We start from the raw sequence: 13,185 nt of genomic DNA, 5'->3' as shown, positions 1-13,185 counted from the left end.
TCACTGCTAAATTTCTGAACATAATACAACTAGGAACACTCAACCAATTTCAGATGAAGAAAATATGCTGGTACTGGTATATTATTGCTTGACTATTGTCATACTCTAAATTCCCTACTACTCTTAGTTTTTAAATGCTTTGGACAGAAGTGTTTCTTATCCTCCTTAACTCCTTTTTCTAGATCCATGGATGTACTGCAAAGTTTTCCACCCACTGAGTAGGGTGGAAGAGCTGGTTGAAAAGACCTAAGGCCTTTAGGCCTGAAATTCCTTTCATGTCTGACCTATTTCTCAGTGACAGGTTCATAAAGCACTTACTTACCTTTACAGCTGAAGAAAGTGGATGCTTTATCACCTCCACTGAACTGCTGCAAGAACGGTGATATTATTCAGCATTCATTTAAATGCATAATATCTGCTTTTGTTGAAGTGATTTACAAACAAATGCTAGGTAAGCCTGATGATAGGCCCATAAAATAAACACAAGTCACTTCACAGCAGAGCAAAGTGATTTCTGGAAGACAAGTTCTACAAGTATTGCACAGCAGCTCCATAGTAGATATGGGTTTGAATGGATTGATGCTATTCCCAGATTTATAATTAAAAATATTTTTAATCCTATCGTCTAGGAAACATCCTTACTTTTGTACACACAGAATGAAAAGAGGTCCTTCCCCTTGCTGTATTCTCATGCTATTTCATAATCTCCAGGGGTTGGTACTGGGGCCTGTCTTGTTCAATATCTTTATTGATGACCTAGATGAGGACATTGTGTGCAGATGACACCAAGTTGGGAGGAAGTGTTGATCTGCATGGGGGTAGGAAGACCCTATAGAAGGATGGATCCCTGGGCTGGGGCCAGTGGAATGAAATTCAACAAGACCAAGTGCCAGGTCCCACACTTTGGCCACAACAGCCCCTGTCAACACTACAGGCTTGCTTGGGGCAGACTGACTGAAAGACCTAGGGGTGCTGGTCAACACTCAGTGGAACACAAGCCAGCAGTGTACACAGGTGGCCAGGAAGGCCAATGGCATGATGGCTTATATAAGAAATAGTGTTGCTAGCAGGAGCAGGGAGGTGGTCATCCCCTGTACTCTGCTGTGGTGAGGCCACACTGAGTACTGAGTTGGAGCATAAGTCTTATGAGAAGTAGCTGAAGGGAACTGGAATTATTTAGTCTGGAGAAGAGAAGGCTCAGCGGAGACCTTATAGTTCGCTACAACCATCTAGAGAGAGGTTGTGGAGAGGTGGGGGGTTGGTCTCTTCTCCCATGTAACAAATGATAGGACTAGAGAGAATGGCCTCAAGTTGCACCAGGGGAGATGCGGGTTGGATGTTAGGAAAAACTTCCCTGAAAGAGTGTTCAGGTGCTGGGATGGGCTGACCAGGGAAGTGGTGGAATCATTGTCCCTTGAGATGTTCAAGAAACACTTAGATGTTGTACTGAGGGACATGGTTTAGTGGGAAATACTGGTGATGGGTGAACAGTTGGACTGGATAATCTTGGAGGTCTTTTCCAAGCTTGGAGATTCCATGACTATTCTATAAGAATGACAGACACTGGCATGACCCCTTCTGTTACCTCCTCTTGTTAGCAAAGAAATACTGCCTGGCATGAAGCACTTCTTGACTTGAGAAAATTGTTACTTAAATGGAAATTACTACCAAACTGCTCAGAATGCTCCAAGCAACAATATTATTTTGCATCTTCACCTGTTAACAGATTTAATTCCAAAGTTATCTCAAACTCTAATTATCCAATTGCTCTCTCTCAGACCTCATTCACTTCATTACTTAGATTCCCACACTCCTATTTAATACACATGAAGTTTGCTTATTCCTAAGACACCAGAGACATTCTGTTTGGCTTAACAGATGCAAATTGCAGCTCACAGCACAGTTATATTCAATTATTAATAGAATATATTCCTCATTAACGAGGCATCTATTAAAATGGACCAGAGTTGTGCAGAGTTAAAAACTGCCTCAATCAAACAAAAAAAAACAAAACCCAACAAAACAAAAACAACAACAGCAACAACAAAACCACCTATGACCAGAATACAGTGACAGTTCTTCATAGAAGTATCTCTTCTGATAATTTTCTTCAAACTACATAGACAGTCCTAAGGCTCTGAAAGGGGAGGGAATGTTAATCTCGGAGCTACTATTTTACACTTCAATTTATAGTAAAGGCAACATGAACACAAACTGTTGTAGAGAGAAAAACTAAGCTGACCTCAGCTTGTTCTCCAGGATCTGAAACTTCATTTGGAATAATATCTGCTGGGAGGTGAGATTTTTCTCTGACAAAAGAGATGCTGAGCGGATGGGGACTGCACCAGTTTTAAACTGCATTCATTGTCATTGGGGAGTCAGAGGTCAGGATCTGAATGTTCAGATCTAGAAAAATATTAGCAATTTTACAAGTTTGTTTGGAACAACAATATTAAGCAAACTATTTTGGCATTAGGAAGAGAAAAAGAAAACAACCACAAAGCAAGACAACTGTGTCTGTCTTGATTTAAAGGATTTTGAGCAATTTTTATTTCTAACACTGCTAGGTCCTCCTTATGAAACCAGAAGCCATACTGTGGGCTTCTTATTCTAATTTTGCAACAATCTGCATGAATAATGCAACCAAAGAAAGTCACTTTGCAAGTCTTTGCTTACTAAAGAGTTTGCAATATGATTTTTACTCCCTGAATCTTTTATTTTAAATGTGATAATACATAATCACAGAAGGGAAACTGACTTCTTTGCAAGAGATGAAGGCCAGACCTTGCACTCAGGCTTGGAGGGCCTGTTGTGGGTACTTGGGTCAGAATAAACAGAACACACTGAAACACTAAAATACAATTTCTCTGGAGAGAACTATAGAGGAGATGACATTTAGCTTTTGATTTCCAAGTGTAAGATGCCAGATATTATTCTTTTATTATATTACCTTTATTCAGTTCATCCCTGTATCTATTCAAAATAGGAAGAAATGTCTTTTGTACATCATGTAGCTCCCCATATATCTGTTCAACTAATTCTTCAATATAAACTACTGTGATCCACAGCACCAAGACTATTTTGTATGTAGTATACTGAGAGAAGAGAAAAAGTGTTGCAAACAGTTAACAGTTCGTAATTATACTAAGTATGCACAAAAAATACTTAAGCGGAAGGCAAAACTTCCTTCTGGGTTTATTCAGATACTGTGAGAAAGATAACTTCTCTTGCTTGTCATAACACATTGTCATGCTATAATTCTCATTCAGTGTATACCCTACATCATCTAACATTTTGTACTGAAAAAGTTTCACGCACTATTTTCTCCTATTTCTCTGCATAGTAACAGTTACTTTCTTTCTCTGAGTTTTATCTAATTAGGGAGGATATGAACGTTCATCTAGTTCTGTATAGTTAAGCAGCCCAGATATTTTTCTAGTCCATTAAGGACAATGCTAAGCAAATAACACTGCAGAGGTAAGATCAAATATTGTTCTTGCCAACCTCTGTTGCAACCTATTAATCTTTAAATAGCTAGGAACAATGCCAGAAAGTCTCACTGGGTAATATACTGCCCAGAAGCCAAATGGGGCTTGGAGTCTGTTGGTGTGGTCTCTTTAGCAGAAGAAACTGTGGAAAGTTAAGTACAGGAGATAACTATGGAAAATTATACAATAACAAACCAGTGGGAATGAGGCTGCTTTAGTTTGTGTGGTGTCAGTAATCTAAAGTACACAGTGTGTATTTATAAAACATTCTCTTGTCACTATCACCTTACACTTTGCAAAACAGCCATGAAGCTACTGAATAGTCTTGGAAGGGATTTCTCTTACCAAAGCAGATTAAAAAACTTTAGAAGCAAAGTGATATTTTTCTGGAGATCAAAGGAGAAATTGCTGTTTCAAGATAGCACCTAGTCTCTAAAACCCAAACTGGAAAAGCAAACATTAGACAGGTTAAAACAGTGGTTGCTTAATGCAAGCCTCAGAACAAAGAGAACAGATGGGTGGTTGACTGAAAAAAAGAGTCTGGAACAGAGACATATACATGAGCAGTCTTCAAACCACTCCTGGTCCAAATGTTAATAAAACTTTTGAATTTATGTTCAAACATTCACACTTTTTGAATGCAGTATTGTCTCTTTTTACCACTGATTGACATGCAAATAAATCCAGATGTACCATTCATGTAGAAACACCATATGATAACAAAGCAGAGAGGATCAAGTCAAAACCTTTGTTATGTGTTGCAAGGGAAATAATGAGAAAGGAGAGACTCCCTATATAATTAGTTAAGAAGATAAACCAGACAAGTAGTAACTCCCAAGAAATAAACTCCATTAATGACAACTACTAATTTTACTTCTGGTTAGTGAAACTAATGCCATTTTTGCTGCAATGGAAGAATTTGTTTTGTTAATTTAGTTGAGTAGTAAGTCTGCTCAAATGTGAAGGCTGATCAAAGATAAAAATAATGAAAGTGTGGAAAAATAATGAAAGTGTGGAAAACTCTAATGTTTGCAGAGAACATGATTTTCAGTGGGAAAGGAGAAAAATGTAAATAATTAATATACTCCAATAGCTTCCTTACTAAAATGAAATGGATCCTTTAAGAATGAGAAACAGATCAGGTATGTTACTGTATGGGAAACTGTTGATCACAGCCTGAACCTCTGATTGGCCACCTGAGGCAAGCAATGAGTCAGCTGAGGGAGCACAGGTGAAGGTAATTCAGCTGTGCTACAGGAAGGGGTGGAGCTTGGCTCCACCTCTCCCAGATCTCATTTAAGGGCTGACTGCCACTAAGGCAGGATCTCTTTTTTTAGAGATTGCTCATTTGAGGAGTTTGCTGCAAACCTTCCACATCGGTAAATATAGTATCACACTATAGTATTATAGTAGTAGTACTGAGAAATGAGAGTAGTGGTACTATACAGTGTTAAGGACAGAAATACTGGGTCTTCTATATTATGCTCACATCAACCCTTAGCTTCCAAGTGCTGAGAGTCTGCTAATAGCAGCCGTTTGCAGTGGCTGCTCAGAAATAATAGTTTCTACTTTGCATGATACTTCTATCTTACCTTTACTGAGTCTCTGCCAGCACCACTCCTTTGTCTCTTCTGTGTTATACCATCCAGTCCTTACTCCTGGGATGCCTGGCTCACAGTGAAGGCACCTGTTTTCCCAGCCAGCAATGGTGCCCTGCCATTGTGGTTCATTGCTGGGGTAACTAGGGGGGCCGCAGTGATTCCCCCAGACTCTGACCTTGTGCACAGTAAGCACTCTGCCAGTCAGGGGTATTTAGCAGAGCAGCTCAGGGAGCTGCTGATGTGTATTGTGCTCTAAACTTTTATTTTGCAATTCATTATCAAAGAAATAGTTTTAAATTAAAAGCTTTGAGATTTTTTTCTAAGCCGAACTCTCACTTTTTTTTTTCATCTTAACCTTGTATAGTCAAGGATGGATGTAAAATAGTTTAGTCCAGTTTTGTTACTTAGTCTTATGTGCTGTTGCCAGAAATAAAGGAAGTAAAATAAAATTTTGTTAGATATAACAAAAGGCTAAATAAATTTTGGTTTGTATAAACTGATAAATGTACTGATTGCTGTTTGTGATGCACTAGTATCAACATCTTCCTTGAAGCTCTTTTCTTAATCACAATCATTTCTCAAGTGACTGTTTCAGAACCTTTGATGGATGTTCTGGATGTTACTCCTAGGAGTTTTACACGGGTGAACAAACACAACCTCAAATAGCTAACTACAATGAAGAATTTCCATTAATTTTCCTCATGCAACATGAAAGGGTTTTTTCTTTCTGTTGTTTGTGAAAAAAACATTATGCACATTTTAACAACTACATATAGTTGGCAAGCAGCCTTTTTCCTCTGTCTTCTCTATGTGAGGTTACATTCCAGACATAACACTACTATGCTTGTCAATGACAGAACAATTAAATTAGTTTAAGGCAACTACATTTCAGTTGCATCAAACCAGAGCCTTGGGTTTACATAACTGTTATCATTCCACTGACTATGTCCGGTACCATTTTTTTATAGGCAACCCAGACAAACATCCTTTCCATAACGTAAAAGTAGATAAATGCAGATGCAGAACTGGTTGTTCTAAAAATGAACCTCAATGGTTTTCTTACCAGGAATTGAGAACTGTGGTATCTCCCACAGGAAACAGGCAAAGCTTGAAAAGTCAGCACACACTTTACTTATGCTGCTCTGGCAGCCCTTTACATTTCTTCTCAAAGGTTTTGAAGTAAAGCAGACATGGAAAGTTAGTAACCTAAGGAATCCAAATGGTTATTTGAGTAACTGCTTGTCATAAGACATTGTAATCTGTATGAGATTCCATGTAGACTAGTTTTAATTTTTAATTTATTAGTACTTGATGTTCTGGCTTATTTATATTTTTAATATATGTATACACACATATCGCATGGATGTGTATGTATGCATATTTTATATACATATGAACAAATGTTTTAGTTTCTGTTGACAATCTGAAGAATTCTTAAACTGATTGACTAAGCTTTCCTATTTTTTACTAATAAATCCTAAAAACATTTGTTTTAAGTCTTAAGAAATAAAAGAATCTGATGTGTATAACGAAGCAGCAAAACTTAGTCACTGCATAAAAACTTAAGGTGTCATCTCAGGTGATTCTGCTCTTTAAAACAGTATAAAAAAATATCATATTTATTGTGCCTTCATTCTGGTACCAGATGTGCTTTTTATAGTCATGTTGAGAGGATGGGTTTCTTTTCATAGAATCACAAGGTTGGAAAGGACCTACAAGATCATCTAATCCAACCACCCAGTACCATTGCTACCACAAGCTACAAAACCATATATCATAGCTCCTCATCCAGATGCCTCTTGAACACTGCCAGGGATGGTGACTCTACCACCTCCCTGGGAAGCCATTCCAGTGCCTGACCACTCTCTGAGAGAAGTTTTTCCTTATGTCTAATCTAAACCACTACTGATACAACTTGCAGCCATTTCCTCGGGTCCTGTTTGTTGCCTGGGAGAAGAGGCCAAGCCCCTCCTCATCACAACCTCCCTTCAGGTAGTTATAGAGAGCAGTGAGGTCTCCCCTGAGCCTCCTCCAGGCTAAACAATCCCAGCTCCCTCAGCTGTTCCTCATAAGACTTGTGCTCCAGACCCCTCACCAGTTTTGTTGCCCTTCACTGGGTATATTCCAGGGCCCCAATGTCTTTCTTGCTGTGAAGGCTGGTGAGTTTTATGGTTGTTGTTGTTTTTTGTTTGTTTGTTTCATTATTTGGTTTTGTTTTGTTTGTTGTTTTTTTTTTTGGGGGGGGGGAGGTTATTTTAGATTTTCAGATTTTTTTTTTTGTTTTGTTTTTCACTAAATGGCCCACTAAATCCAGTCTCAGCTCTTGTAGTAAACCAGCACTACTTATATAGTAAAGTGAACAGTACTTATATGAAGGAAGCATCCACGTCCCCCTTCAAAGTATGATAGAAATGAATGACAGATATCCAAAGAAGCAAGTGCACATTCACAAAAGCAGCAAGCAGCAGAGTACAAACAAGCACAGCAGTCGTGGAAAGGAAGCATCTCTCTCAAGCTGGCTCATTTGCTCCATTTGGTTTTTAATGCTGAGGGTCAGCTTTGCTGTTGGAGAAAATGAGGCAAAGGCTGTTCTTACATGGTGAATCTGTGCAGTCACAAGAGAATTGCAAAGGAGCTGTCTCTTCATGTAGGAAGCAAAGATTAAAAAATATATTTAAAATTTTTTTGTATTCTCCAAAGAAAACAAAAAACTGTAGTAGGAATGTCTTAGTTATGTTGGTAACTTGTTCATCTTATCAGAGCTAATGGCAACTCTGTATTAGGTCAAGATAATTTGAGCAGTGCTGTCAGGCATAGGGGACATCTAACAAATCACATTTCAGTGTGTTACATCATTTAAATATTCTGAGAAGTCGTGCTTAAACTTATATACTAATGACATCTACTTAAAAATTTATGTAAATGGTCAGAAAAGTAACTAACAAAAATGTCTGAGTACAGACTAAAAAATTCACATATAGTCGTTTATGCTTAATTTAGACACTGCACGTCACATTTGCAGACTCAGCATGACTACGTAAGAGTGAGGTGATTTCCTTTATGTGGTTTGTGTGTCACCACTAAAATCAACAACCATTTACACAATCTCTTCTTGGGGATACATAACACGCATGGAACAGATCATGATTTTAAGCTGAGCTTTAAATAATGATGTTTAGTATACATTAATTGCTAGTGTAAGGATAGCAACACTTACATCCCCAGTTGTTTTTACAGTGGAATAATAATGAAAAGCTTTGCATGAAAGTTAAACACACCATGTAAACATAAAACTTTCAAATTTTATAGTACAACTGATTTCTAAATTCCTTTTTTTTTCAGATTATAGTTTCACTTTAAAAAAAGTTTCTAACAAACTCTCAGTCCATAGGCACTGTTAATGTATTGTGTAATTTATATCCATGTAAATGGTTTAGATCAAAATAATGCCTGTGTCTTTTCCTTATTTTTTACTTAACAAGCTGATCTTTGGAAACTGCTCAGCACATTATTACTAAGAAAAGTTTAAGATGATCAAGAATCCATAGTAGTTATAGAAATGGTCCCATAAATACATTCTGGATATAAAACACGACGTTCCAGTGCTTACCACCAGAAGTCTTTATTAAGAATTTAGTGACAAAACCAGTGAAGAGGAAGTGAGAAGAGCTCTATTTTCAATTGTTTGGTAAATTAAGAAATCTGCACTGAAAACAGATGTTTTTTTGTTTTGTTTTGTTTTGCAGAAGATTATATTTAGCTGGAAATCTAAATTTCTGGGGAAACACTGGAATGCCAGATTTGCTATTAGCACTACCCACAGCTACTCAGTGACCAGCCTTACCCATTCCTCTGCTGAGCACACAAAGGGTCTGAACCAGAACAAACTCCTGGCATCCTTCTGGAAAGCACTAAAAAGATGTGCAGGTGTCCCCATCAAAATACATCACACATATACATAATTTCAACTATGTTCTATTTTGTGCTGTTAACAATAAATAAGGTAAGTGGAAAGACAAAAGCTCACTGACTATGCAATGACAGCAGTACCAGGAACCTTCAAGCCTTTATGAACTCCTATAAGAACAGCTATGAAATAAGCATATTACCACAACAAACAGCCAGTTGCTCGCTTTTGCTACTATTTGGTAAATGTTTTATGCATACAAAAGCCTTATGGAGAGAGTCTGATAACATTCCCTTATTATTCCACTGAATTCTAGAGAAGTGTATTAAGTAATTTCATAACTATCTTCAGCATACAGTCTGCATGCACTCAAGCTTTGTAACCATTTCAGATATTCTTTTGAAGTAAGCCTTAGTTTGTTTCCCAGCATCTAACATTTAGTCTATACAGACTTTTACCTATTGCTTTGAATGCAACTGAAAATTTGCTTTACTCTGAGTAATGTTCAGCTCTCCCAAATGGTTCAACAGAGCTCTTTAAAATCTAGGAAATCTTAAATATCTATGCAGAGCACTGCAGGAACTTGAGGCGTTCTATCCAACAGACCTACAAATTGATCCCAGATTCATTCATACTCTTTCTCAGGTGATGATCTTTCACTGAATGCCTCAACAGAGCAAAACAGTTTTAGAGCTTTTTAGAGAAAAGGGGGAGTAAATCAGCAGGTTAAGTAACATATGAAAAGTGATCCATAGTAATCTACCATATAAAAAGATAAAATGCCTTCAAAGGGAATTCCAGTGCTACTTCATTTATTTCAGTTGAAACATGCTATTAATGGAACATGCTCTATAGCACCTTCAATAATGTTTTGTTCAGGGTAGCTTCATAAATCAATATCTCTTTTGTAACTGCAGCCATTCCATAGCAAAAGTTCAATGTAATATTTTTTTGCCTCTAATTAAAGGTTTATAATGAAAAAATGTATGTAACCTGACTGTTTAACTCCTCATTAATGATGCTGAACTCAGAATTGCTACTGTGACATCTTGTACCACTGCCTGTAGTAACTGCTCTGTGTATACACTGCTCTGTGCACTGCTTTTCAGTAAACAATTGCTCTTTCAACCCACAAAAACGCATGTCTGCTCTCAAGGAGACACGCTTTTTGCTGCATCATTACAGAAAAATGTGCTGCCTGTGATAGCGAAAGACCAAACACATGCAAATCCTAATACTGCATCAGAAAAAAAAATAAAAAAATAAAAAAACCAAACAACTGAAAACATGTTTTCTCTTTACATAGCAGTATGTTGACAGAGAATAATCTCCCACAGACTAGGAGCGTAGCATCTGTCAGAAGATTCCACACAAACCCTCCCATTCAAGACAGCACAAAAAATACTTCTCCCTGCAGCTCAATCAAAACCACCTGAGACATTTCCAGTGAAGGCTCTCCATAAAGCCCAGACAATCAGCACATAAATCCTTCTGTGAGAATTAAAAACTACATCCTTATGTGGGGTTAAGTCAGTACTGTTTTCTTGCCTTTCCTACTGATATTCCAAGAAAAACTCCCTCTGCAGCAGCACTTCCTCTCTACTTCATCTCCCTGCGGTGAGATCATCATCTATTACTAAAGAAATTAACATGATGTTAAAAATAAGCATGGAATGGCCATGCTTGCACGAAGAGGGAGACAGACACTGTAACAGTTCTCTAGTTGTAAGTCCCTAAATACGAAGAAACCCCAGGAGGTTGCTTTATGTCTGATGTAATAGATGTAACTTGCCTGGACTTCCTTTCTTTATACTCATCCACTTGAGCTTATTTTAGTGTAACATTTGAACTCTGCCAAGGGCTCTTGGGAACGTTCCTGAGCATTACTGCTAGGCTCGTCAACCCTGCAGTGCCTTTTTATTATCAAGTGTCTTCTAACACGAAATACCATCTCCGCCAGAGCTCAAACCATCTCTGCAATTACCCTGCATTAGTGACGGAGGAGCTGGAAAGGCAGATGACTGCAAGTCTGATCCTGCGGCTGTTTCAAGGTGGATCCTCATCAAGCCTCTGACGAACATCAGTCAACTCCTGGTGAGCAAACTGTGATATATTTAATGGCACACTCCTTTCTTTTCTACCTCCTATATCGCTAAGATTGTTGTACACTTAACAGCGTGCATTTCCAATGGCACTTGGGGTGGTGTGAGATAAGGTGTAGTGCTTACACGGGTACCTGACTGCTGCCTGTGCCGTTCTCCCACACAGCGCGGTGCCGTGCCGTGCTACACCGGGACGAACGGCAGAGCCGGCGGGGCGCAGCCAGCAGGACCCCGCGGGGCAGAACCCAGCTGCTCGCTGCCGAGGCCTCCACGTGTTGTCCCCTAAGGAACGCGACAACAACACAAACAGCAGTTAGAACCCTGAGGCGAACGGAGCATGAAACACCGCGGACCTACCTCTCCCTGCCCTGGGGTGACCCAGCCTGCCCGGCGGTAGCGGACACATCCCGTCAGCAGGCTCAGGGACCTCAACCGCCCCTCTGCCGCGCATGCGCGGTCTGCGCAGAGGCCGGCCCCGTCTCCTCCTGCTCTCCCTCCCTGCCCGCCTTCCTCCTTTTCGCCGCGCGGTCTGAGCGCGACCGCCGCTTCCTGCCAGTCTTGCGCTGCGGTGGCGACCGCTCGGCGTCGAAGGGGAAGAGACGGCAGCGTAGGGCGGGGAGAGGAAAAGAGGAGGACGGCCCTCATTCGCGCGACCGCTCCTGCCCCGCTCCGGTTATTGCGGTTCCTGGGGCGGAGAAGGGCCGAGGGCGCAGGGTGAGGCGAGAGCGCGGCTGCCCGGCCCAGGCCGCCGGCCCGTCCCCGCCCGCCGGCCCCCGCGCTCGCCCTGGAGCGGCTTCGGCCTCCGTTTCTCCGCCGCCGGCACGGAGCTTGAGGCGGAACCGATTCCCCGCGGCTCGCGTGGGAGGCGGGGAGGGCACAACGAGCACTCCCGGGCCCCGTCCGGGCGTTCCGGTGCCGCCGTGCGCTGGCCCGCAGGTGAGGATCGGGCGGGTGGGAGGCCGCGGGGCAGCGAGCGGGGTGCGGCTCAGCCGGGCCCCGTCAGGTGGGCGGCGGGAAGGGGAACAATGCCGGCGGGTCCCGCAGCTGTGCTCCTTGCCGACGGGAAGGGAGGCGCGGCGGGGAGGGGAAAGAGAGTGGGAAAGGAGGCTGCTCCGAATCACGGCCGTTGCTGTGTCCGTGCCTTTCTCTCCCGCACTTCCTCGAAGCGCAGCGCTGTCTCTCCGCCGCTTGTCAGGGCGTGTCCCGCCGCAGGGAGGGCCGGGCAGGGCCGGGTGCTGCCAGGCCGCCGGGCGGCTGCCGGGCCGGGCTCGCTCCCGCGAGTCGCAGCGCGCCGAGGCGGCTCTCCGTGCCGTGTTCTCAACTGCGGGCAAAGCGTGCTGATAAGAGATGGGGACATTCCTGAAGCTGGAAGGAGCACTGCAGGCGATTCTTGGCAGTGGTTCGCTGAGTGCGTTGTAGGTGATTTCCAACTTGCTCATTTTAGAGAGACATCTGTCTGTCTGCAGCTTGAAATTGTAGCAGTAATGTAGTGTTGTTTTCATTCCATTAAAGTGTCAAAGTTAGCACTGAAAGGCTTTGGGGCATTTATTTACTTGCACAGATTTCCTGTAAGATTAAAAAAAATACTTCTTTTTACACATTCATTCTGTTGTGACTTTGAAGTGTTTAGTTGGGGCCCAGAAACAGGTATCTTCTTAATACAGATCTGCTTCCTTGCCTACTGTAATTACTTAGTGGTGATGTAAGAACAGATGAAAGGTGCTCTGGCAGTACAGCTCAGCTGGATGTAGGTGACGTGCTTTTCTCATGGCTTTGTGTTATTTACGTTTGGAGATGTTTACCTTAGGGTGTGAAGTTGTGTTATCTGAACAGAATTCCTGGCTCTCACAGAGACCTCGTGCATGTAAGGCAGCTGTGTGAAATGTCAGGTGTGAGACTGTTCACTTAGACATCAGCACGGACCCCAAAGAAGCTCCTTTGCTTTATAGCTCTCACTATGCAGGAGATGACATAGTGTTTTAACACACAGAGTCCGGTTTAACCAGCACTGTCTAAAATTTAACCTGTAGCACATGTTTAAGGTTTTAAATAGAAAATAAACTGGAGCTTTATGTAGTATGGAAGTT

General features: G+C 41.4%; 2 protein-coding genes and 1 long non-coding RNA gene across 22 annotated transcripts in view; 1 reads left to right on the top strand and 2 right to left on the bottom strand.

The window, feature by feature from the left end:
- GOLGA4 (golgin A4) overlaps positions 1-11,770 on the bottom strand; it is a 73,857-nt gene extending 62,087 nt beyond the window's left edge. For both annotated transcript variants that reach the window (XM_015854957.2, XM_015854958.2), the window contains exon 1: positions 11,456-11,770. In XM_015854957.2, the coding sequence (XP_015710443.1) occupies positions 11,456-11,743 (288 nt within the window). In that variant the 5' untranslated portion in view covers positions 11,744-11,770. The remainder of the gene's footprint in view (positions 1-11,455) is intronic.
- LOC116652920 lies at positions 7,212-10,655 on the bottom strand. The gene is made up of 2 exons (XR_004306156.1): positions 8,934-10,655; positions 7,212-7,730 (listed from the first exon to the last, which is right to left on the bottom strand). It is a non-coding gene; the product is annotated as an uncharacterized LOC116652920 (long non-coding RNA).
- Positions 10,978-13,185, top strand: part of LRRFIP2 (LRR binding FLII interacting protein 2) — a 48,280-nt gene continuing 46,072 nt past the window's right edge. For 12 of the 19 annotated variants that reach the window (XM_015854977.2, XM_015854973.2, XM_015854972.2 and 9 more), the window contains exon 1: positions 11,920-12,034. The gene's annotated coding sequence lies outside the window, so the exon portion shown is untranslated. Of the gene's footprint in view, positions 11,091-11,863; positions 12,035-13,185 lie in introns of those variants that run through there. The other 7 variants (XM_032442557.1, XM_015854983.2, XM_015854969.2 and 4 more) reach the window with 6 other exon arrangements.

This window comes from Coturnix japonica, chromosome 2 (genome assembly GCF_001577835.2).
Source record: "Coturnix japonica isolate 7356 chromosome 2, Coturnix japonica 2.1, whole genome shotgun sequence".
NCBI lineage: Eukaryota > Metazoa > Chordata > Aves > Galliformes > Phasianidae > Coturnix > Coturnix japonica.
This window is presented reverse-complemented; position numbering and strand designations above follow the sequence as displayed.